This window comes from Notamacropus eugenii, chromosome 1 (genome assembly GCF_028372415.1).
Source record: "Notamacropus eugenii isolate mMacEug1 chromosome 1, mMacEug1.pri_v2, whole genome shotgun sequence".
Lineage (NCBI taxonomy): Eukaryota > Metazoa > Chordata > Mammalia > Diprotodontia > Macropodidae > Notamacropus > Notamacropus eugenii.
In genome coordinates, this window is record NC_092872.1 from 429,972,229 (window position 1) to 429,998,957 (window position 26,729).

At 41.7% G+C, this 26,729-nt stretch overlaps 1 protein-coding gene across 1 annotated transcript; it reads right to left on the minus strand.

The window, feature by feature from the left end:
- Positions 1-286: 286 nt before the first annotated feature.
- BPIFB4 (BPI fold containing family B member 4) lies at positions 287-23,230 on the minus strand. The gene is made up of 16 exons (XM_072642704.1): positions 23,122-23,230; positions 19,864-19,926; positions 18,819-19,323; positions 16,631-16,735; positions 16,309-16,452; positions 14,692-14,755; positions 14,005-14,065; positions 11,803-11,894; positions 9,832-10,035; positions 8,082-8,135; positions 6,817-6,987; positions 5,464-5,531; positions 5,251-5,293; positions 3,884-3,947; positions 1,876-1,952; positions 287-673 (listed from the first exon to the last, which is right to left on the minus strand). Exons 1-16 carry the CDS (start codon positions 23,228-23,230, stop codon positions 650-652), a joined length of 1,848 nt encoding a protein of 615 aa, XP_072498805.1. The 3' UTR covers positions 287-649.
- Between the last annotated feature and the right edge of the window lie 3,499 nt (positions 23,231-26,729).

A 26,729-nucleotide genomic window follows, 5' to 3' on the forward strand; every position in this document is an offset into this window, starting at 1 on the left:
ATCCAGTCATCTTTCTACTACATCACACTGCCTCTTATCCTAAAAGGCTTAAGAAATTTTGGAACAGAAGCAACTTGAACTGCTAGATTGTCAGTGTTTCCAGCATGGGAGCCTTCAAGCTACAGTAAGCTGGCTCTGAGACCACCCCTCTCCCAAATTTATACCCAGGATGACTGAAAACTGGGAATCCTAGCTCTCCAGGAAACTGATATCATGCCATGAGGCAGCATGGGGTTGTGGAAAGAGCACTGGTGGCACCATTATGGAAACTCATCCCCATCTAAAGTGCAGAGAAAAGGGAATCTTTTATTGAAAGAGCAACATGAACAACAAACAATGTTCAAAACATCCTCCTCCCCACAGCCCTTGACCACATCTTTCTGGCTGGTCTTGATCTCAGTTCAGCAAACTGAGAAAATCAATTGCTTTGGAGCAAACCATGGGTTTGTCTAAGTCTAACTCAATCAAGTTAGCTTTTGGTGACAGATGTCTTTTGGGGAGAAAGATGGGCTCAAGCACCATCTTCATGAGATTGCTGTGAAAGAGAATATGGCCCTGTTTCTTCCAAGATATGATGATGGTACTATGGAATATCAACTTGTAGATGGAAAGAAGGGGCTTACAACTCCATGACTTGGCCTTCTTGAACTCATGCACTCAACACAAGGAGGTCCTAAGGGAACAAAGCACAGAAGTTCAGGTCACATCTGTTCCTTGAGAAAGAGAGCTTTGCAGTTATGAGAACTTGGTGGGGAAAATGACAAAAGGATTTCACAAGGTGCCCCCTGTAGTACTATTCTCAGAGTGTGTGCCAGGGGTCAACCTTGGAAGAAAGATGGCCTTAAAATGAAGCCCTACTGGAGTAATCAAAGACAAAGGCTTCAGTACTCACACCTTTTGGATAGGGTCCAAGGCAAACAAGCCCCATATCAAGTTCCTCAGATTCAAGCAGACCAGTGCTGCAGGACCAGAACACATTTCCTTCTTATTCCCACTTATTGAAGGCTCAGACTGGCTTCTGCCTGCTCTGAGTTTTCCTTGATAGCTCTGTTCTCCACATCTAAAAGTATTCTCCATCTCTCCAAATTTTCCTAAAACCCTTTGGATCTCCCCTCCAACCCTATTACCCTCTATTTTTAGTAAGCTGTATCCACCTTAAACCCTTTAAACACAGGAGCTATGTTGTTTTCAACTTTATATTCCTGGTTCTGAATGGAGAGCTAAACATGTGCTGAATTGATTTGGATTAGAATTCTCTTCCAGAAGAAATAGTGCCACAGAACAAATTTCTGGTGTGGATTTGAAAAGTCAGCAAGTCTACACTGATTCCATTTAGTTCTCTGTCTCCAGTCATGTTTCCGAAAGCCCCCTTCTGGCTCAGTGCCTGCTCCAGTGCCTCAAGTCTCTTGACTACAAATATACTTGCATCTTCCATCAATGGACATGTGGAAAGTCTTACTGGACCAGATTCCCAGTGGAACCAGAAAAGCAGCAGGTGTAGTAGAAATCTCATTGGTCTTAGAGACTGATGTGCCCCTGGATAAATTACCTAACCTCTATGTGCTTCAATTTCCTCATCTGTAAGAAGAAGATAATAAGCCTACCTTGCCTCACTCACAGGGCTATGGTGACTATGGGATGAAATGTGGGCAATAGAACTCTGTAAACAGGATAGGCTATGGAAATGAGCTATTATGACAACAGAAATCAAACCGCAAAAGACTCCTAAGGCCTGATTGCTTTGGGTCCTGGATGTTATCTCTTGGTAAATGGGCTGAGTAGAAAAGGGGGTAGATAGGTGAATGGGAGGGAAAACCAACAGGAAAACAGATACCACACAGGAGAAAATAGATTCATCATGCCAAATACCCTCACCTCCAAGACATCAATGTCAGCATTGCTGAAGTCAATGTTCAATATTTTGGGAAGTGGAACTCCAGAGCCTAGCACAGCTGTGAAAAGAGGCAGGCAGGTATGATCAGTGGAGCACAAGGGACAGCAGCTACCTCATGTGGAAGGTCTCCATCTACTCCATATGAAGGTAACCCATAGTTTAACATGAACCATTTTGTATAAGACTTTCCTAATTGGTGAAACAACGATGACTCAGTGCTTCATGCTTCCATGAGAGCAAGATACAAGAGATTTGGAGAAGAGAGATCCATTGGATTTACTCTTCAAGAGGGACACACTTTGTTCTAAACTTTCTTCAAGGAAAAACCAATACAAAAAGAAAAAAAAGGTTTTGGGAAAGAGCAGACATGTAAAGGAGCCTCAACATGTCCCTGATTTCTGGTCTGCCTCCTTAGAAACATTAAGGAATTTCTCCTTGTGTGAGATCAGGGCCCATCTCAGTAAAATGAGATTTCAGTTCATTCCCCTCTAAAGAATTCATTTACTCACTTGTATTTTCTGGCATAATGTAATCTGGAAGAATTTTCCAATTTTTATTTTCTATTTGCTGGGACAAATGGTTTACTCACTTTTCACCATTTGTGATTGTGTTCTGTACAATTAGCTTTAGGTGAGGAGTCAAGCCTGCAGATGTAAACTTGGTGTACACTCCTCATTTAAAGGAAAGCGACCAAAGAATCTACTGGCTTTGTTGATTTGAAGCCTAGAAAAACAGTGCCCCTAGATCAGCGAAGTTTAGGGGGGCAGAGAGATATAATCCTAGTCTGGTACCTCTCTCAGAGAAGAACGGAGAGGCCAGCCTCAGCACCCCTTCTACTCCAATCCAGAGAGGCATCAATGTCTCCCTTTGAGAGAGATGGGCAAGATTCTAGAGATATTTATCCATACCTTCCCATAACATGTACTTGACAACCTATGTGGAAATATACAACTTAAATGGACAATACAAACCCTACAGGTAGGGACTCCATACCTATGTACCTGAAGGTACCTAGTTGTCACATATTTTCTACTTTACTAGAATCTAAATTCCTTGGGAGCAGGGACTCTTTTTGTTTGTCTTTGTATCCTTAGTACATGTGCCTATTACATAGTATGTAATTAACGAACACTTGTTGGCCAGCTGACTTATTGCAGACAGAACTGACCCATATTGTAGCAGGTACAATGAAAATTCCTCTTATTACATTGTCTGAGAGGCTGACTGTGACAGAGAGTAGTAAGGTTCATTCTAAGGTGTCCAGAAGGAGTACAGAAAGAGGGTCAGAACTTGGCACTAGAAGGGAGGAATCTTGGATTCCAGCCTCTATCTTCTATGTGACCTTAGCCAGCTCACTTCCTCCACTCTGAGGCTCAGTTTCCTCCTATGAAAAATGAGGTGGTTTAACTAGACAGGCTCTAAGGTCCCTCCCAGCTCTAATTTTCTGAGGCCTAAGTTCCCTTCTAGTTCTGATATTTTATATTCAATATTTTATATTCAATATTCTCAAATTCTTTGATTTTTATTTAACTATCAGAGCCATCCCAGAGTCAGACAACTCTAGGGTTCTACACATTCAATAGGTCCAAGGGATATAATAGCCCATTTGAGTAATATTCAGAATAATGACCCTAAGTCTTTAAAGATTTCTATTTTGTTTTGTGGGTTCTCCTTAAAAAGGAAGAAGTATGTCATATATATTTAAGAAGATTTGCATCCACAATTGTTAAAGAAAAAAAAATACCTCCTAAAAGGCAAAGGGTGATCTTCAATTATTTGGAAAATCCAATTACATGGATCAGAGGACCTTGACAATGCCAGAAAAATGAGGTATTATTCTATTACAGGAATGACATTGTAGTATACTCAATAACTACCTCAAATCTGAACTCAATTGATTTGAAATTAGCTACTGTGCTCATAAGTGTGAAATTAGAGTGTATGACACAGACGATAATCTCTCTACAAAAAATTGGTAGCTGTCATTACCATTCATTGCCGGCATGAAAGCAAGGTCAAAAATTTTGCCGACCAGCACTTCCATCAAGCCAACCTATCAAGGAGAAGAAAATGATTTTAAGAAGCTTTAAAAATGGGAGCAATTGCTTAGCTGTAACCCAGAGACCTTCCCCAACTCCCCTTAAGAAATATGATCTTTAGTGCCTGGATTTTAAATTGATTAAGGGAAATAATCAATCAATAAGTATTATTATGCACCTACTATATATCAGGCACAAAATTATATGAGAAGCAGCAAATCATAGCATAGTGGATAGAGAGCTGCCCTTAGACCTCAGTTCAAAACCCATCTCTGACAAATGCTGCCTTCAAGACCCAAGACAAGTCATTTAACCTCTTAGTGTTCAGGCAACTCTCTAAAGCTCAAAGTTGCTAATCTGTATTTTTAGAGGGAGTTTCCTCACAGGGAATCAGCCCCCTTTACCAATTAAATCACAGGGCTGATCTAAAAAAAGAAAAGGAAAAATATTCCAGGTCCTCTCCTGGGTGTTAAGGATATAGATACAGAAACAGGATAATGCCCTACCCTCAAGCACCTCGAGATAAACCATTCAACCCAACATTCTCATTTTACAGGGGGAAGAAATAGAGTCTCAGAGAGGAAAACTCACTTGTCCAAGGTTTTACATCATGAATAAGCAGCAGAAGTCAAATCTCAAACCCAGTGTTCTTTCGGCTCCCTCCTATAGAACTACCACATATGCAGCCTCAGTAACACTACTTGGGGGTCCAAGAGGCCATCTCAGAAGTCACAATGTATAAGGGCTACAGTAGCTCATTTTTTTAATTCAACAAGTGACATTCTCAGTGTTACAATCAGTGAAACCTTAAAGTGCATGAAGCACTGTAGGCAGACAGTTGATGCTATGCATAGGCCCCTGATTGATTAATTAATTAGGCAGTGCCTAATTGTTGAACATCAGTCCTGAAGGCTGTTGAAGACTAATTATTTCATGGGTTCTGATCTGCATGGGGAAAACACCAAAGGTGATGGAGCATGAGGGATCTTACCCAGTAAGAGACAAGAGTCCTTGCTGGTTCCCTTCTTGATGAAAGTGTGATGTATTATCTGTGCTGTATTGAAAGAAGCCCTGAGCTGAGAGTCAAGACCTGGGTCTGAGCTCTAGTTTTGTCCCTTTGGCCTTAGGCAAGTCATTTCCCTTCTCTGGACCTCAGTTTCCCTACCTATTAAACAAGGGGCCAGGATTAGATGATCTCTAAGATCCCTTCATGATCTGACCCTCTATGTTCTATGTTCTAAATCTCTTCTAGCTCTGACATCCTGTGATGTTGTTGCAATAGCTTCCCTTTTCCTCCTCCAAGAATTTGGCACTTACATCAAAATTGCCCACATTTGAAGTTTTCAAGGTCAGTTCTGTCCTAATAAAAAGAAAGCATCCAGTTAAGATAATGCATGTTTCTCAGCAGTGATGGATCGGATAAAGAATATGATCAGAAGTGTTATTCTCTGAACTAGCACCTCTCATTCCAGCTGTGAACCTTACCCATTATGGAGCAAAGAAAGCAGACAGACTCAATGAGTTGCTTACTTGTCCAGCTTGGCATCAATCATAAGCTTATCGCCTTCCACAGAAAAAAAGGCCAAGAGATCAGTGTTCTGAAAACAGAAAATATTTGAGAGGTATGTGAGGGACAGAAGCAGCCTACAACCCTATGTCAGCAGAAGAAATGTAACTTCTAAGAAGTGCCTTGACATAACAGGAAAAGGTCATAGCTGGGAGCTCTGAGGATGAGACTTGGTTCTATTGCTAATTAACTGTATGACATGGGGCAAATCATTTCATTTCTCTAGATCTTCATTTTATCCTACACCAGTGTTGATAATAACCCCTGGACTAGTGTACTCAAGAAGACTGCTGTGAGGATCTGTCGGGATTAGGTCTATAAAGCCCTTTGGAAATGGTAAAGCATTATATAAATGGCAAGGACTGCTGTTGTAACTGTAATTATGAGTTATCTCAATGCCAATAAGATCAAGGTCATGGACATTATCTCTCCATGAATGACTTATTTTCTGACAAGACTGCCATTCCTTGTGTCTCCCTGAGAGTGGTGTGTCACTTCCTACAACAGGCATCTAGCTATAGATAGAGGGACGTCCATCAATTCCAGGGTTATTTTCATTTACTTCTGATTCATTAACATCTGATCAATAGAGGATAAGTCTCATCAGTTGATTTGGAAAAGACTTCAGACATTTCTACCTGAAGTGGGAATCCCATCTACAACATGACAGAAAAGTAGCCACCCAAACTCTGCTAGAAAACCTGTGGTGAGAGGAAGCTCACTACTTTTGGAGTCATTATTGGATCACTTTGAGTATTAGAAATATCTTCCTTTTATTGAATCAAAATCTGCCTCCTCCTAACTTCCAACTATTGTTCCTAATTCTCTCCTCTGAGGTCAAGCAGAAAGGTAAACAATCTTTGCCATGACAACTCTTGATTTTTTGAAAATAGGTAAAGAGGAGCCATTTATTAGAGGATAGACTAAATGACCCCAAATATACCTTCCAATACTGAGATTCAATGATTCTGTGAATATATGTGTCCCCTAAGTGTTTCCCTCTCCAGGCTCAACATCCCTCATTTCCTTTGAATGGCTTTGTCTGTGAATCACTCACTGGCCCGGGTTAGGAGAAACAATGTTCCCTACCCATAATCAGAAGGAGAAAAAAAAATAATGCTTTATCATGATCACTGATTGATAGCCTATAATAAGTACTTTAGAAATGGCTGTTCTTCTCCACCATCAAAAATGGAAGTCATTCATCCTTAGTACACTTAGGAAGGGGTTCTAATCCCCCAGAGAGACTTTATTCTATCTGATCATTAAGTTTTTAGGAGTCAGGTCACAGTGACATTCTTTTTCCAAGAACTTACCACATCAAGAAGACAGATAGTAGTTTCTACATCATTTGGCTGGGACACCATGATTTCTGCAGTAGCAAAGACCTTCACCAGAGCTTCATCTTTTTGTAAAGAGACATCAGGAGGACTGGGGACCTGGATTCTTATGGTCAATGGTCGTGACTCTGGATACTGCTGGAAAACCTGGAGAAGCACAGACAATGAAAAAGTGAGACCACTTGACTCTGGAGTCTTCATCAGTAAATCATGCAGGAAAATAGAGGACAGTCAACTTTTCTTGAATTAGGAAGGGTTTCCTATAGCTATGGGGGTCCTGATACTTGGACACAGAATTCTTCTACAAATTTATAAAGTGAGGGCATTAGACTTTCAAATCTCTTCTAGATCTTTGTCCCAAAGTCCCTTACAACTATAATATTATACATTCTAAAGTCCCTTCTGGTTCTGATGCTTTATGCCCTTTATTCTAAAAACCCTTCCAACTCTGAGACTGGTAAAATGAGTCTGACTTCTGAGGTCTCTTCCATCTCCAAAAATCTATGGGTTGGTGATTCCATGCTTACTAAATAAAGTAAGATAAATCTGCGGTTTACCTAACTCAGATCCCACTGACTTTGATAGAATCCCTTATTGTTACCTTTCCTTTGAGAAGAGAGTTTCCTAATTATTTGGCCAAATCCCACTTTGATCATCTACACTCAGAATCAAAAGTTTGGTGATGATAGCACTAGTCATGCTATTTTAAGTAGCTTCTTATTGCCCTAGTTTCCTTTCCTTTAAAGTGGAGGCAATAATACTTAGACTGCCTCCCTCACGAGGTTGTTATGAGGACCAAATTAGGTCATGTATATTAAAGACTATGTAGCTTAAAACTCTTTACGAATATGGTCTATTGTCTCTGCTGTTATTATCATGCCTTGGAAATCAATCCCCGCCTCACTCTTCCCTCTCTCTCTCTTAGGACTTGGTCTCAGAGACTCTACCTAATGACCCATGAAAAGCCTCACCACCACCACAATGCACCTGGCGAAGGAAAGAACACTCCAGATTGCCAGGCATCTTTTCTTCCAATCCAATCCAATCTTTACTGGCTATGTTTTCTTGAACAAGGCATTACCCTTCTTTAGCCTCAGTTTCTTCCTTTTTAAATTGAAAATAGTAACACCTGAACTGGCTTCTTCTTAGGGCTGTTGTGAAGTTGACCTGATGAGGACTTCACGGGGAATCGGGATAGAGCAGAACTCTAAGAACCCCTAAATCACACCAATCTCACTCACCTTAGGGATCAGTGCCCCCAGAGTGGATGTGGTTAGAGGAGGGAGCTCAGGAAACTGTAAAGAGAAATAAAGATAATTTCAGTGAACCTCCCTACAACAGATGTTGGAAATGAATTCCCAGGGATTCAGATATTCTCTACAAGGTAAAAAAAATTCATCCCATGAAAAAAGTCAAACTGCTTTTCACATAGACTACCATTCAAGAGGTCTGGATTTACAAAGCCAACCTTAGAAAGGCTAATTTCAGGTTTTTGCCACACTATTCTTGCAATTCCATTTACTTTTGCCAGGTGGTGCCTATTTTACATAGACTGGGTGCAGCAGATAAAGCACCAGTCCTGGAATCAGGAAGATCTGAGTTCAAATCTAGCCTCAGATACTTACTAACTGTAATCCTGGGTAAGTCACTTAACCCTGTTTGCCTCAGATTCCTCATCTGTAAAATGAGCTAGAGAAGAAAATGGCAAACCACTTCTGTGTATCTGCCAAGAAAACCCCAAATGTGATCACAAAGAGTTAGACATCATTGAAATGACTGAACAACAAGTTTATCACAAGAATGGTTAACAGGAGCAGCACGCAGAGAAAATAACAATGGCGCTTTCCCCATCATACATACAGATATGTGTACATATAATGTGTGTATTATGTGTTGTGTATACATATGTATACATGTGTGCATACATACACATGTGCCTCTGCATAGTGTGCACATATATTGTATATGCAGTGTACACATATATGCTTGTATGCATATGTATGTGTGTATTGAATATATATACATACTTATATATTTCAATAGTTCAAAACATCTATTATTTCATCTATGTGCAGACTTCCTCCACCAATGAAGATCATGGTCTATTAGTAGTCATCATAAATTGTGGCATTAATCATAATAATAATAATGCCCTTGTGGTCAAGTTTATGGAGAGGAGCTGAGTTGGTTTGCAAATGCCAAGTGCACAACCAGTCTCAAGGCCCACACTCAGGCCATCTGTCTTGGCCTGACAGAGCTTTCCATCCATTGGCACAGTCATAAAGAATACAGGATCACCTCCACACTACAATGAGGCATCAGCAGAACTTTAGTAAGGGGTAATAATAATACTCCATTAAAATAGCACCAACATTGACTAATTAAGTGACATTTGCCTAATATTTCCAAACTACAGGGACCAAATGGTTCAAACAAATGGTAGGTTGGTAAAGTTTTTCACACATCAAATGATGTAACAGTGTAATAGAGAAAGTGTAGAAGAAAGAAAGGTTGATGTATGCAGTGGGAAGAGCATTGAGACCCAAAATTGAATCCTGATTCTGACTCTTGCTAACTGTATGGCCCAATGTAATTTACTTCCCCTCTCTGGACCTATGTCCACAAAATAGGAACCATATATGCCCAACTATGAAATAAAGGGCTTGAAATAGATCAGGGTTTCTTAACCTTCCCTCTGTCCTGGAATTCTTGGGCATTCTGGTGAAACCTATACATCCCTCTCAAAATAATTATTTTAAATGCTTTAAACAAAATTATTTAATTACAAAGGGAAACAATTATATTGAAATACAGTTATAATATTTTTTGAACCTCTACCAACCCCATTAAGAATTCCTGGTAGAAGATCTCTGTGGTACCATGCCCTTCTAAATTCTATAGTCTATGTAGATATTTGCCTCCATGCCTGACCTGGCACAGGTTCAGCTAGGAAATGTCCCAGACTAAATGGGTCCAAGTGGGATTACTTGCCATGCCATCAGTGATGTCTATATCCAGTGCCCCTTGCTTCTGCAGGAGAGCCAACACCGAGCCCAGGAAGTTGGCAGAAATTGCAAGTTGGGAATTCGTTGAGTCACCCATGGGTGGCAAGTCTGGCATCTTGGGCCTTGGCATGGTGGCTGGTCGACCCAATGGATAGTCAATCAGACCTCCTCCAGCCTCTCCAACAAGAGTCTGTCAGGAATAGGGGAGAAAGTTATGATGATGAAGAAGAGACGTATAAGAAGCTACATGACTTCCTGAATGGATCACATCAGTCAGTCAACAAGTATTCACTAGGCACTTACTAAATGATGCACTACTGACATTCACTCCCCTTCCCTAAGAGAGCTTGGAAAGTTGATAACTGGTAAGCATAGCCACTGTAGAAGCCACATAAACATACAAAAAGGCACACCAGGAAAGCTTTGTAAAAGTACAGTAGAAAGAAGAAGGCACAAATAGTCATACAGCTGAGAAGGGTTTTCTTCATTGGTTTATTTTCCATTCCCAGATAAGTCAGTGGAGGCAGCTAAATTGCACAGTGGATAGAGCACTAGACCTAGAATCAAGAAGACCTGAATTCAAATCCATCCTCAGACACTTTCTAGCTCTACAAACCTGGACAACTCACTCAACCTCTGTTTGCCTCAGCTTTCTCACTTATAAAAGAGGGATAGTAATAGCCCCTATTTCCCAGGGTTATCATAGAGGATCGAATTGCATATTTGTAAAGTGCTTTGCAAACACTAAAATGTTATATAAATGTTAGCTATTAGTAGCAGCTTACAAGAATCCTATCATATTATTATTAATCATTCACCCTTCATTTGTTGAAGAGGAACAAAGTCATTTTGAGGGTGATGTCTTGATTTGCTAAAGTGAGGCAGAGTTTCACAAAGTAGTCAGCTTCACTCTCAGTCATTGAAGTCTGGTAGCAGGACAAAAATCAGGAGGACTGGCGATGGCTCAGGACACAGTAGATGACCTTGCAGTAATAATAATATTGACCTATAAGCTCCTTATCCTCTAATCATCATTGACCAGTAGAACCTAATGCTGGTGATTATTGCTAGCCATTTGTCTTTGAAGCAAGTTATTATTGAGAAGAGGTGGTGGGTTCCATAAATGGAATCCCTTCAGAACACATACAAACAAGAGAACATACAGTGCTCACACAGTTCTGGGAGGTCTCTCCCTGTCAAGTAAATTAGTGTGGTAGAAAATACTGGAATTGGAGACCAAGAATCCTTGACATTTAGAACTGAAAGAGATCCTAAAGACCATCTAGTCCAGTTCCCTCATTTTATAGATGAGGAAAGTGAGGTTCAGAAAAGCAATGACTTGCTCAGAGTCACACAGGAGGTGTGCTCAAATCCATTCTGCTGTAGGACAATGAATAAGTCACCCTCCCCCTCTCCAGATCTCAGTTTCCTCATCTGTAAAATGAGGGAGTTGTACTTTTAAATCCCTCCCAACTTTAAATACTACAACCTTATGAGCTTGGTATTTGGATACTGCACTCCAGAATAGTATCTCGTTTCTGTATTTCCCAAGAGAAAAGGAAACCCGGGGAAGGGACCCATATTTGCCTCTCTGTAGAATCAACAAGAGAGAACTATGGTGCTAAATTCAGATTAAGATGAGGACCAGGTGTTGCTGATATCACCTGATTTCAGGGTAAACTGATGCAGCTTTGAATCTCTCTGGAAGAGTGGAAAGGGCTCTAGATTTTGGGTCAAGAGAACAGAGTTCTATCAAATGCCCAATAGGGGCACTTACTGACTATTTAATCATGGACAAACCATTAATTTAGCCTCTCAGAGGCTCAGTTTCCCAGTCTGTAAAATGAGGATGATAAAATCCTCACAGGGTTTTGAAACCCTATTTTGAAAGGGTTTTCTTAAAGGAAAGGGCTCTAACCACCTTCCAACACCACCTCAATGAAATGGCTAGACTTACATTTAGGTCCAGCTCCAGGAATTCACCAGTCACCAATGGAAGACTTGAAAAGGTATATTGAACACTTCCTAATATACCAAGTGGTATCAAAGCTGCAGGGAAACAGGTCAGAGGTCAGGAAAAAAAAAGGTGGATACCCTTCTATCCACATCACTTTATCCATTCATTCATTCATTTAACAAATATTTATTAAGAACATACAGGGAGGAGCGGAGATTAAACAAATAAATTATTTTTAAAAAACCTACTGTGTGCAGAGCATTGTGTTAAGTACTAGGAGAGATACAAATGGGGTAATGTGGATAAAGGACTTTGAGGTAAGATACCATTCCTGCCCTCACACAGTCTAGTATTGAGACAAGACCTCAACATCATTTACTGTGATATATAATATTAAACAAATGCTAGAGAAGTGCAAAATGAAATTTTTGTTTTCAATCTAAGGGGAAAGCTCTTCATCAACTCAAGGATGAGAACCAGGGAAGGCTTCCTACAGGAGGTAGCATTTGACTTGGTAGAGGAGAAGAGAGGACATTCCAGGACCAAGAAATAGGTCAAGCAGAGGTACAGAGATCAGTGAATGAACAGTTCAGAGGATGAAGAACAGCAAATCGTCCAGTGTATCTAGAGTAGTGAGCTTGTGGAAGGGAGAGTGTGAAGTAAGTCTGAGAAAGAACGATATCACCAGATTGTACAGGCCTTTGAAAGCCAGGTAGAGGTTTTTTCAACTTGACTAAGTAGGCAAGAGGGAGCCAGCTTCCTCCAGGCAACCTGGGCAGAGAAATGGCCTCCCCTAGCCAAGCTCGACATTCCTCACAGGCCAGGCTTTGGACAAAGTGTTTGAGGAGCTCGGATAGTAGGGCACAGGGTCACACATTTAAATTTGACCCCAGAGACCATCAAGTTCAACTCTCTCATTTTAAAGATGGGGAAACTGAGATCTAGAGAGATTAAGTATCTTGCCTAAGGTTACATCGTGCAGGAGAAGGACAAGATTCAAATCCAAGTGCCCTGATTCCAAATCCAATGCTCTTTTTAATGTACCAAATACCTCCCCTCCTGTTCCAGTCTCTCACTCTACCCCCCAAAATGTCCACTATCAAAGCTCTTCAGAGCAGCCATCTCAGGGTCCTAAGTATAAAGAACAAGATAGGGAAGCTTGATTCACAGCAGAAGTTCCTTCTGATAATCATAAAATAAAACCAATGGCTCCTTGAGTCCCTGGATGTACTTGGAGCTTCCTTCCTGCTCAGGGTTATGCATAAGAACCCTTTGATTTCCTACACCCACCTGCCAGCCTAGGAAGGTTAGACTGCCAACCCACCAGGTTATCCACCCCTCACCAAAGCAAAAATGAAAGGAATTTCTTTCTAGTAACGGAAGAACCTTATAGAAGCCCAGTCAAAGGTGACACTGATGACTTGGACTGGCCCTCAGGATGTTCATGCCTGTTTGGAATGCAGAAGACTTCAGTCCTCCATTTGTCTTACATAGAATCACAGCATTTCAGAATTAAAAAACATCTAAGAGAGCATGTAGCCCAACCCAAACCTGAGCAGAAAAATCCTAAGAAGCAGTCATCCAACCTCATTTAAAGACTTTAAGTGATGGGGTACTTATTATCTCTCAAAATAGCCCATTCCTCATCTGCTAAACTCAAATTACTAGGAAGGTTTTTTTTCCCTCATATTGACCCAAAATCAGGCCCTCTCTACTATTTCCACCATTTGCTCTTAGTTCTGCCCTCTGAGGCCAAGAAGTGCCAACCCTGATCCCTTTTCTACATATCTTCTCCAGTCTAAACACCTCAAATTCCTTCAGTCAAACTTCTTTTAATATGGTTTCCCAACCTCTTGCCATACCCATCACCTTCCTCTGGATGCTCCTGAATTTAGCAATGCCTTTCCTAAAATATGTTACCCACAACAAGACACAATACTACAAATGTGGTATGACCAGGATCAAGGACCATGGAGCCATCTCTTCCCTCATCCTAGTCCCCAACTCCAATGTCTCCCTGCATTTTCCCCTCTGGAAGGGTTTGGGGAAGAAGCATAGAGCTTTGCCTCACAGATCTCATAGGAGGAGCCCTTCCCTTCCACTGAGCTCAGATGTAGAAGCCTAGAAGGAAAGGACTTGGAAGGATTGGGAAGAACAGAAACCTAAGGCAGGAGAAAACATGAGAGGATTAAAAGGACTTACAATCCACAAGACCCAGTTGGTCATTGACAAGGCCAAGTGCAACATCCACAATTGGACAGAGCTGAAAGGAGATAAAGCAGCAATGTCACAAAGAGTCACGCCAAAACACAGCCCACAGGGGTCCTCGAGGGCTAGAAAGCTCATCAAGACCCTCGGATCTCTAGTCTCAGAACAGATGGGGGGATTTTTGTGAAGAGCCTGAGGACATTCACTTCGCAAACTCCTTCTGGAAGGGGAGGACCTCCCTTCAGGAGGTTGGTCTGGTCAGAAGAAAGCCTAGTCTCAAGGCTAAGAATTCAAGGAGACAAGCCTTGATGCTCCCTTCCCACTGAGAAACAGGATACATCTCCATCAGACTTCAAGGCCATCCTTTATGGGTCTTTGATAGAGTTTCCTCCCCGACCATGGGGCTCTTTATATGATTCCATCATCCCTCTTCCCAGTGGGAAAAAAATAATTGTCGTCACTTCAGTTGAAAGGAATTCCAATAAAATAAATACTATTCTCTTCTTTCCCTTCCCATAGAAAGATAAAAAGTTGATTTAAGAGAAATTCAGAGCATTTATTGCTTGAATTCTTCCAGGAAGAGGAATCTCACTACCTCCCAAAGTAGCCAGTTCCACTATTGAACAGCTCAAGGATCAAGAACAAAGAACACAGCACCCTTGGGGTTTCTCTCCCACTTACCAGGTCAGGAAGAACATTGGCCAGGACTCTGTTCACTAAGTTATCCACAAGATTAGGGAGCAAGCTAGAAAAGCCAGAAGGGAAAGGGAGTGAGTAGAAGTTGACCATATTAACATCCCCTGAGTCTGCACTGGGGAAAGAACTTTTTTTCCTCCTAGTGGGATATAAGGCAGAAATTGCCTCATTTTTTGGTCAAATACTCAACCCATATAGTAGTTGCACATAGTAGGCACTTAATAAATGTTTGTCAAATGATTAGCATGCCATCAGTACGTTGGCACATGGTGAAGTTCAACATGTCATGTCAAGAGTATCATGGTGTAATATAGTGGGAAGAGTGATAATCCTGGAAATCTTGGAATCAGAAGAGACCCAAGTGCATATTCCACACCAAACACTGATTAGTCACATGACCAGAGGCAAGTAACTTATCCTCTCTGAACTTCAGGCTCTTCATCTGTAAAGTGGACATAATGTTATCTGTAGCACCTAATTCACTAGCTTATTGTAAGAAACTATTTATAAAGCACTTTCTAAACCATGAAGCATTATATAAAGGTCTTTGTACGGTATGTTCAACTCTCCCAGATGGCTGTGGGGAAAAAAGCAAGGAGTAAAATCAAGGGAATAATACAATACAATAGCTACAAAAATGCAAATTAAAGATCACTTAGAGAAAATTAATCTATGAGTAATAGGAAAACAGTGGAGGACGTGGAAAAGAGATGACATCACATATTTACTCCCTCGTGACAAGGGGGAGGACTACTAGGAAAGAATATTTTATATACTGTCAGACAAGGTTAAAGTATGTGATGTAGAGATAGAAGACATCAATAAAACTTTCCCCCAAAAAACCCTTATTTAAAAAAAAAAAGCTAGAAAGTCAGCTGTGTTCTCTGCCTTTTCCTCACACTTATTCTTCACGTGATAATAACAAGAGCTCACATTTCTATAGTGCCCTATAGTATGCAAAATGTTTGCCTTACAGCTTGGTAATACAAGTATTAGCCCATGTTACAGGTAAAGACATTGAGATTGAAAGAAATGGGGTCATGATTGCACAGCTAGTGAATTGGGGAGTTAGGAGGACAATTCAGGTCACTTCCCTCCAAATCAGGGCTCTACTTGCTACATTCTATCCAAGTGGGAGGACTGGTGATCACCCATTTGGGAAACTGCCTCCAATACTGATCAGAACCTACCTATAACGTAGCAGATAAGTCCTAGGGAGTCACCTGTAGCAATACAGTCTAAATTATTTAAACTTAAGTAAGCCGGAGTCATACAGCTAGCAAGCATCAGGGGCAGGTCTTCCTCACTCTAAGTCCAATGCTAGCCACAGCCCCAGGTTGCCTCTACATTACACTATCTCTCACTAGAACCATTGAGAGGCAGTTAAGTATTCTGTTCCTCAGGATAGATCTCCTGTCATCCATCTCTCGTGTAAGTCATCTGTCACAATAGGGATCAATGAGAGAAGTGGGAATGGCTTATTGCAGCTCATTTCTGTCATACAGGAAGCAAATCGATGTGTCTATCCAATGTTCAGGGTTTTTTTTTATGTAAAGAACAACATCTAATGAAGGGAGATGCCCAGACCCAGCTGTCACTCACCCCCGAAGGAGTTTGACCTTGATGCCTCCCAAAAGGGTATCACATCTCTCGATGACCAGTCGGGGATAGCCTGTGCGATCCATGGTCAGCCGGACTTTGGCGGTGATATTCACTTCTACAGCAATTTCCAGGAAGCCAATAAGACTGGAAAGAACAAGAGGGAAACAGTTGTCTGCCCAAGGGCATGGACCATGCCTTGACCCTACAACTACACAGAGCTAAGACACAGCCTAAGTCTTCTGATGACAAGACCTTAGACCAGTATACTGCAGCTTTGTTGCTAATCCATGTGAATGACAGCTCCAGAGTGAAGGAGACTCACCTCTTGCCATTGATGGCCACTCGAGTGTACAAGCTCAGGTAGACTCCCACGCCAGGCAGGAGCCTCACAGATACTCGGGGAAGTGTTAGTTCCACAATTCTTAACCTGCATATCAGAAAGAGCAGAGATTAGCACAATAAGTGTTGGTAACAAGAAACTTGGTGAGCTGATAAGCATGCCCCAAAATGGAGAACAGGGCACCATACTAAAGGAGGGAAGGAGCTAAGAAAAAATTCAGGCCTCACAGACTATGAAAGGAGTCATTGATTTCAGAACTGGAAGTGACCTTAGAAACAATCAAATCTAACCCCTTCATTTTATGGAAAAGTGAAGTTCAGAAAAGTTAAGTGACTTTCCAAGGATCATACAACTCATGAGTATTTGAAGCAGGATTCAAGTGTCAAGTACTTAATAGATGTTCATTGACAGACTGACTAATTCCAATCTCAACATTCCAGCACCTAGGTCACCTAGCACCAAGATCATGAACTCCCTGTCTCTAATCTCAATCCAAATCACAGCGAACATGATACAGCTGGTTCATAGAATATTTCTAGTCTTGAGTCCTAAGCCTGGGTTATATGGCAATGGGGCAAATCACTGAGTGTATATACTGGGGTTGCCAAGGATGCTCTGGCTGGTGCTTATTCAAGCACTGAGCCCACAAGTCTCACTTGTGGATGGTCTTTATTGTTGAGACGTCCATGGCTAACCTTGACAGTGAACACCTTTCCCTCCATAATTCTTACTTTCCAGAGCTATCACCCATTAATGATCAGAACATGACTACAAGTGAGCTGTCATGTGTTAATCTTATTTAATTACTTGAGATTTTACAATAAAACCTTTAACCAATGGTATTGTGCTTTCAAGGCCACTTCAGTCCCCAATGACCCTCTGAGAAGGAACACAGCCAACTGTGTAATAATAATAAAAAATAAAAGTTATAATAATTTCCTTTTCCATATCATTTTAAAACTTACTTGGCTTCGTCACTCAACAATTCCATGAAATAGGTAATGCCATTAGCATTATCTTCTTTTTATAGATGAAGGAAACAAAGCTCAGAGAAATTAATTCACTTGCCCCAAATCACACAGCTATTAAGTATCAGGGTCAAGATTCAAACCCTGGTCTCCTAATAAGACAAGGAATCTTTGCATTTCATTATCTCCAAGTCATTAAGATAAGGAGACCCAAGGAGGAAATCCTCTTGAAAATTCCCTCCTGAAGAAGGAATGGTTTAAAATAAGATTATCATATGTCTTTGCAGTATTTCTCAGATTTCCTTCATAAGCACACTCTGACATTTGGAAAGACCTGTGCCCTTCCTACACACATCACATTTGCAGGAGTAAGAATATCGTAACATCACAGGGTCATAGATTTAAAGCTGGTAAGGACCGCAGAGAACATAGAGTGCAAGGATTCTTGACCTGTTCATGTGTCAGACAATTGCTTTGACCATCTAGTGAAGCCTACAAACACTTTCTCAGAATAGTGGTTTTTAAATGCATAAACTAAAGTGCATGGAATTACAAAGGAAACCAATGATATGGAAATAAAGTTATTTTTTTTAAGTTCACAGGCCTCAGATTAAGAACTCTTGATCTCCATTCAACCCCCTCATTTTACAGATAAGGAAACAGGTTTAGAGAATTAAGTGATTTGGCCCCAGTAACACAAATAACAGATGACAAGGAAAGGACATGAACCCAGGATCTCATAAGATCTAAGGCTTTAGAGTTGACAGACTTTAGAAATCAAGTAGTCTAATACTCTCTGGGCAGCTTGGTGACACAGTGGATAGTGTGCAGGGGCTGAAGTCAGGAAGACCCTTCTTTGTGAGTTCAAATCTGGCCTCAGATACTTCCTAACTGGGTGACCTTGGCCAAATCACTTAACCCTGTTGGCCTCAGTTTCCTCATCTGTAAAATGAGCTGGAGAAGAAAATGGCAAACCACTCCAATATCTTTGCCAAAAAAAAAGACAAATGAGTCAACAATAACTCTTTCTTTTTAAAGAGAAAAGAAATGAGGCACAAAGAAAAGTCTAAAGGCCTACAGAAAACAAGTGACACAGCCAGGATTTGACTCCAAGTTCTGTGATTCCAAATTCAGTACTCTTTTCTGCCCCCATCAGACTCTATCATGAGCAAATGGTATATGAGATTCAAAGTTTTCCTTACCCTGTGATTCCCTGGACAGTGCTGAGGATGCCACCTTCGCCAAGGACACCAAGGACTCCTCCTCCTCCGAGAAGGCCTCCATCTCCCAGAAGGCCACCACCACCAAGCAAGCCCCCTTGTCCAGACAGGATGCCATCTGCAGCCAGCATCCCTCCCGTGCCCAGAAGCCCTCCTGGGCCTAATGCCCCAGAGGCCACACCAGGAGGGATCTCTCCAGGGAGTAGTTCACGACGCTGATTTCTAGCAATTGGAACTTCAACAGACCTATAATTACGACCACTACGGTATCTATCACTTCTATATGCATTATTGACATTTCGAAGATCCCTGAGGGTCCCATCTGTTTCTAATATTTCACCATATCTGTATTTGCCACCAAGATGAGCAGTATTTTCATTGGACTCAATGACGCCATATTTGTAGTTCCCTCCAAGTTGCTTGCCATTGGTGTATTTTTGGCGGGGTTCCCGAACATGGAAGTCATTATAGGAAACACCACTGGCACCTCGAGGAATTTCAGCTCGTCTGTAGTCATTATAATGGTGTCGGCCACCACCCAACAACCCACCACCACCGCCACCACCTAACAACCCACCGCCACTACCACCACCCAACAGCCCACCACCACTGCCACCACCTAACAACCCACCGCCACTACCACCACCTAACAACCCACCGCCACTACCACCACCCAACAGCCCACCACCACTGCCACCACCTAATAGTCCACCTCTGCTACCACCACCCAACAACCCACCACCACCACCACCACCTAATAGCCCACCGCCGCTACCACCACCCAGCAGCCCACCACCACTGCCACCACCTAACAACCCACCGCCACTACCACCACCCAGCAGCCCACCACCACTGCTACCACCACCACCTAGCAGATTTCCTCCAACTCCACCTAAGAGATCATCATTGTTCCCACCACCCCCACCACCAAGCAGGCCTCCTAGTAGGCCACCTCCACTCCCTCCTCCTCCTCCTCCACCAAGCAGGCTCCCCAGCAGAGGGCCCCCACCATCGCCTCGAGCTTTACCAAGGGGAACCTCCCTCAGGGCTGATCGTAGAGCATCTCCTTGCTGCAGGGTACCAGAAATGGCTGAAAATAATTCAAAGAAACTCTGTGAATCAGTATAGCCTTCCTTCATAGGAACATAAGATCAATGAATTTTACGGTAAGAAAGGATCTCAGAGATCATTTGGCTCAAATCTCTCCTTTAACAGGGATAAAGATGGGGGGGGGGGGAATGTGTTTTGAAGTTATGATTCCGTTGATACAGGGAAATTCCCTGTAAGGAAATTCCCTCTACCAATGCAACTTCTTTGCAACTTATCATCTTAGTCAGTGGCATGCAGCACTGAGAGGTTAAGTGACTTGCCCAGGGTTACACAGCCAATATCTGTCAGGGGCAGGGCTTGTATCCTGATCTTCCAGGCTCCAAATCTAGATCTCTATGTATCATGCCATAATGTCCCTCCTGAGTTCCAAAAATGGAAAGATACTTAACTTAGGTGATACACCTAGCAAAGTGTCAGCTAATGGATAGAATGCTGGAACTGGGGTGAGAAAGCCTTGGGTTTCAATTCAGCCTAAAACACTTATTGGCTGTGTGACTCTGAGCAAGTCAATTAACCTGTTTGCCTCAGTTTCCTTGTCTATAAAATGGGATAATCATAGCACCTACCTCCCAGGGTTGTTCTGAGGACCAAATGAGATAATAATTATTAAAACACTTAGCGCAGTACCTGGCACATATTAAATGTTAGATAAATGCTAGAATCAGGATTTGGACCCATCCTCTAACTCCAAATCCAGGGTTTGGTTTGGTTTTTCTCTTGTTACAACATGCCTCCTCTTCTTCTTCTACTAAAGTTCCCTTAAACACTTAATTTTATGATAATTTTTTTTCTGATTGCCCATAGATTTTTTTTGTCTTGACAGAGTAAAATCCCAATTATCCAGAATTCCCTTTACTGAGGGCCTTTGATTAGCCAGAATGTTTTTGTTATGCCCAATGTAAAAAGAAGAAATAATGAGCAAGAAAACAAGCCAGTAATTCCTGGGGGTATCTTGGGCTCAATTCACCATCAGCCACATTTCACAGAGTTGCAAGAAAAACAGCAGGGACTGACTAAGAAGCACTGAGTTCTGGGCCTACCTCTGTCACTTCCTGGTTTTGTTGGGTTTTGTTATTTGTTTGAGTTTTTTCCAGACTAGATCTGTGATTTTATTGTTAGAGAGAACTCTCAGTAGATAGACTTCCTGTCCCAGTACAGACTGGCACCCACTCTGCATATTCAGTATCTGAACCTGAGGCACTGAACTGGACCAAATATGGAGGGTACATCACCATTAAGAAGATGCCCCATCAAGCCTTTTTACTTACTTTCACAATCAACAAAGGATCTTTTATTGACTGGAGTAGGATCACTGACTATATACATACAGACAGACACATATATACATACATATACACGTTTGCACATGCATGTGTGTGTAAACAAACAACAAAGTTTGATGGCATGGCATACAGGAATCCCTTAACCCACCATTCCCTTGTCCTGCCCTCCCCTACAAAAAAAAAATCAATAAGTTTCATGAATGTGGATGAGGAAGGACTCATCATGCCTTCTTGCCATACTCCCTACAGGACAAAGGAAGAAAAAGGGGTTCCCAGGGCCAATTCTACTGCTCGTAGGTTAATAGGGATTCTTTAAAAGAAAAAAGAACAGAAATCAAGGGTCAGATCTTCAAGGCCAGGTTTCTATCCACTATTCTGTGCTGCTTTTCTTACTTTCTAGCTTTTTTTTTTTAATTTGGGAAGTATATTTACTCTCTCTGGGACTCAGTTTTATCCTCTATAAAAATGGAGGTGATAACCCCTGCTGTGCTTCCAGCCCCAGAGCTCATGTAAACATCTGGTGAGCTGATGTGAATCAGAACACTCTGTCTATGTGGGCACAATTGGGAAGGATGGGAACAAACATTTATGAAGTACCTACTATGTGTCAAGTAGGTAGGTAGTGCAGTGGATAGAGTGCCAGGCCTGGAATCAGGAAAAATTCATCTACCTGAGTTCAAATCTGGTCTCAGATACTTACTAACTGTGTGACCCTGGGCAAGTCATTTAATCCTGCTTGCCTCAGCTTCCTCATCTATAAAATGAGCTGGAGAAGGAAATGGCAAACCCCTCCAGTATCTTTGCCAAGAAAAGCCCAAATGGGGTCACAAACAGTCAGACACTTCTGAAATGATGGAACAAGGATAACGTGCCATATGCTGTGCTAAGCACTTTATAAACATTATTATTGTTACTGGTAATATAATGTTATTATTATGCTCCAGCTTATCCAGAAAGAATTTCTATTTAACAGTGTAATCCTAAGGCCAACAACAAAGATTCGGCTACATTCACTAGACTTCACTGGCTAAGGCAGAGAAGTTGTCTTATATACAAGAGAAAGATGTTCAGTAACACAATCTAGAACAAAAAGGGTTTTGGAAGTAACTTCTATGCTCAACTTTCCTTACTTCAAGTGTTCCATATAAAACCATAGATAGGATCAACTAGTCCAAAATCCCTCATGTTATAGACAAGTAAACTGAGGCAATAGAGGCAGCTAGGTGGTTCAGTGGATAGATGCTGAACCTGGAGTCAGAAAGACCTGACTTCAAATCCAGCCTCAGACACTAAAGGCTGCATGACCCTGGGCAAGTCACTTAACCTCTGCTTGCCATAATTCACTAGAGAAAGAAATGGCGAAAACTCCATGGACCACATTGGTGAACGATGGTCCATAGGGTCACAAAGAGTCAGACATGCATGAAAAGCTGAACAACCACCAAAAAAAAAAAAACAGAAAAAACTGAGGCATAGAGAAGTTAAGGTGACTTGTTCAAGATGACACAGTTAGTTGGCAGCTGAATTAGAATTTGAAGTGAGGATCTGACCCCCAGTCTAGAACTCTTCATTACATCATGTTCTGTCAGAGCTGGAATGGACCTTAGAAACCATTTATTTCAAACCACCCACCTCCCTCACTTTTTCAAAGAAGAAAATTGAAACCCAGGGAGGGAAATAACTTGCCCAGTCCTGAGTTAATGACAGGGCTAGGATTTAAATGCAGGTCTCCTGACTGTCTCCAGGTCTTTCCATTGCTTTGTCCACCCTCTGGCAGGGTCTTTATTCCTTCCCAAACTCCCCTCTTATAGCACAGTACCTGGCACATAGTAGGCATTTAATAAGTGTTGATTGACTGATATCGACACAAGCTCATCAAGGGATCCACTTACCATTACTGAGGGCTTCTTTGCTCACTCTGAGGACTGTATTTGTTTCAGACCGAGTGCCAGTGAACACCATGGAGCCGCACAGAGCTGCCAGGCACCACGTCTTCAGCATCTTGCCTGTGGTTCCCTAAGAAGAAAGCTTCTCTTTAATCATTAATGATAATAAAATGGAATTTATTAAGCATTCACTAAGCACCTACTGCAAAGAGTTGTCCTTTGGCGTGAGGGGAACATACAAAGTTTAGATACTATCATCTCTGCCCTAGTGGAACTCACAATCTTATTAGGGAATAAGATGTAAACTAGGGCAGCTAAGTGGAGTAGTAGATAGAGTGCCACTTTGGAGTCAGGAAGATCTGAGTTCAAATTCAGCCTCAGACACTGCTTAGCTGTGTGACCCTGAGCAAGTCACTCATCTTGCTTGCCTCAGTTTCTTCATCTGTAAAACGAACCAGAGAAGGAAATGGCAAACTACTCCAGTTTATTTGCCAGAAAAACCACAAATGGGGTCATGGACAATCAGACATGACCGATTGTGACTAAACAATAACAAAAGGTACAAACGGATAATAGAAATACTGCCTATACTATGTGCTAATTGCATCACAGTTGCAAAAACACAGTTCTAGATGAGATATAAAAGGAAAAATCATTATTGGTAGGGGGGACCAGAGAAGGCCTCCTGTAGGAGGTGGCATCCAAAGGATGGATGGGAATTTAATAGGTGAAGAAGAAATGGAAGGCTATTCCAGGTCTAGGAACTATCTGAGCAAAGGATCATGTTGGGATGGGTGTGGGGAGAGAGTAACATCATCTAATTTATCTGTAACATAGAGAATATGCAAGGGAGTGATATAAGATAAGGCTGGAAATGTAGAGTGGTACCAGAGGCAACTTAGTGGCACAGTGGATAGGGTTCTAGACTTGGACTTAGGAAGACCTGAGTTCAAATCCTGCCTTGGATACTTACTAGCTGGGTGACCTACGCAAGTCACAACCTCTGTCTTCCTGTTTCCTCATCTACATAATGGGGATAACATTAATATCTACCTCCCAGAGTTGTTGTGAGGATCAAATGAGATAACATCTGTACTTTACACACCTCGAAATCCTATTTGTAGGCTTGCTGTTATAACCAGATTGTAAAGAGCTTTGAATATCCAGTAAAGGATCACGCACTTTACTCAGTAAGGAAAAAGGCGCTATTAAAGTTTTTGCAGCAAAGAGTAGTGGATAGAGTAGTCAGAAAGACATGGGTTGAATTCTGCCTCAGACACTATGACTTTGAAAGTATACTATGATAATATAAAGATGGGTAAGATAAACTGTGCAAAATGCATTGGAGGTAGGAGATATGCATAGAGGATGTCTGACAGAATGCAGTGGAAGTGGGAGATATGCACAAAGAAATCAGAGATGGGAGAGGATGGAAGCCATGACACCAGTTAAGAGGCTAATTGCAATAATCTCAGCATGGAGCATGAGAGCATGGGTGGTAGCAATAGGTGAAAAGATGGAAGACAAAGAAAATGGCAAAGGCCCTGCCAGGGTAAGATATAGTCACAAGTCATGTGAGGAGGTTGTAGTAAATACAACAGTTAAGCTGAAGGCATCTGGTTTAGATGCTTGTAGACAAAGATCTCTGTGGTCCTCTCCAGCTCTGAAATTTCACTGGATCATGGGGTAATAGACATATCTGGAAGGGTCCTTAAGAATCATCTAGTCCATTTCCCTCATTCTACAGAGGTAAAAGTTGAAATGCAGAGAGAAACGACTTACCCAAAGGCACACACTTAATATGAATCAGAGATGGGATTGAAACCCAGGTCCTCTACCTCCACATCTGGCAGTTGCCTTTCCACCAAGGAGCCTCTGTCAGTCTCCAAATCTGTGATCCTAACACACTCAGAGAGACATCTGGGCATCCTAGGTTGGCCCAAAACTGAACAGGGATCCTCCCCAAAGGAGCCTGAGGCGTCACTTTACCTGTCCGGGCACTGGGTTAAGCAGGGTCTGATGGTACCTCCTCTCCAGGTGTTTTCCAGTCCAGGGAGATCCTGTCTCCTGGATGTCTGGATGTGAATGCCTTGAAGCAAGGCTTGCCCTTTTATAGCATGTAGATGCTAGTAGGGGGGATAAGGGGAAATCTGGTAATTGAAAAAGGTCAGAATTAGGATTTGCTCAGTAGGAAAAGAAAAAACAAAAACAAAAACAAAAAAACCTCAGAACTCCAAACCACAGTGTTTTGTGGTTTGTGACTAAGTCCCATGGAAATGATTAACCACAACCTTAGGTTCTTCAGAAGATATCACATAGACCTGTATTTAATCAGCCCAGGCTGTTATCAAGCATTCCTGAGGATGAGGAACTGCCCCTGAGACTGGCAGCTGACTGGCCCAGGTGGCTGGCTGATCCAGCCCCTTTCCTGTTCAACAAAGAGATAGTCATCCCCTTCCCAGAAGAATCCAATTAGGACCCTGAACACAGTTCTATTTAGCTCTGACCAAGGCTGGGAAAAACATGGGACATAGCCATGAAGGGGCGGGCGGCAGGACCCAGCAGTGCAAAGTGCACTGATTTGTTGTCAGAAGAGCTGAGTTCAAATCCACTACCCGGCACTTAACTACTTCTGTGACCCTACACAATGCCTTTTTCCTTACCTGCAAAATAGTGATAATGACATTTGTAATACCTATTCCCACAAAGTACCTGTAACAGTAACATTGCTATTGAAATGTGATATTATTTTTAAGGAAACATAATCTGAATAATCTTAGCCCTCCATTAATGAGGTAGGTAGTCTACCTAACATCTCAGGTGCTCATGTACCACAGGGAATGTGAGGAACACTCACCCATCCCAAAATATCTTCTCTCTGATGGGTGAAATGTCTGAAATGTAGCAATGCATTTCTTCAAGCTAAGAAATATCTCTTTTAATTCAATTAAATGAACTAAATAGCTACACTGAACAAATTAATTCACCATCTGCTGTTAAGCCACCACTATGTACTGCTGGGTTCAGCCCCAGGTTTTCATCCCTGAAAAATTAGGAAGTCCCTGCCCTCAAGAACTTTGCAACCTAATAAGAGAGAGAATGGAACACATATAAAAATACGTATAAGACACAGGAGACATGGATGGCACAGTGTTCTATAAAAATATTTCTATTTTTAAAAATATTTCTATTCTAAAAAATATCTATAGAAATAATCGTAGTTAACATTTTATAGCATTTACTATGTGTCAGGCACTGAGCTAAGTGCTTTACAATTCTTATCTCATTTGATTCTCACAATAACTCTGGGAAGTAGGTGCTATTATTCCCTCCCATTTTACAGACAAGGAAACTGAGGCAGACTCTGGTGAAGTGACTTACCTAGGGTCAAACAGGTAGTACATTTCTGAGGTCTGTCTTCCTGCTGAGAGACTCAGTGCTCTATCCGTCATGCCACTGAGTTGCCTCTAGCTGTCTAGAGACATCAGAACTCAGATCCATGAGTCTTTTGTCTCCATAGGACTGATAATGAAACATTCCTCCCACTCTTCTTGGTAGAGTGGTGGTGGATTACAGGTATGGAATAAGGAATGCCTTGTCACACACGTGCAGCA

Excerpts from the sequence above, each read along its gene's own strand:
- BPIFB4 (XM_072642704.1), bottom strand. The coding sequence starts at position 23,230 with ATGCTGAAGACGTGGTGCCTGGCAGCTCTGTGCGGCTCCATGGTGTTC. Across the intron at positions 10,036-11,802 it reads TCCTGGAGCTGGACCTAAAT|ACTCTTGTTGGAGAGGCTGG; the intron begins GTAAGTCTAGCC and ends TATTCCTGACAG. Across the intron at positions 5,532-6,816 it reads CTATCTGTCTTCTTGATGTG|AACACTGATCTCTTGGCCTT; the intron begins GTAAGTTCTTGG and ends TTCTGTTTTCAG.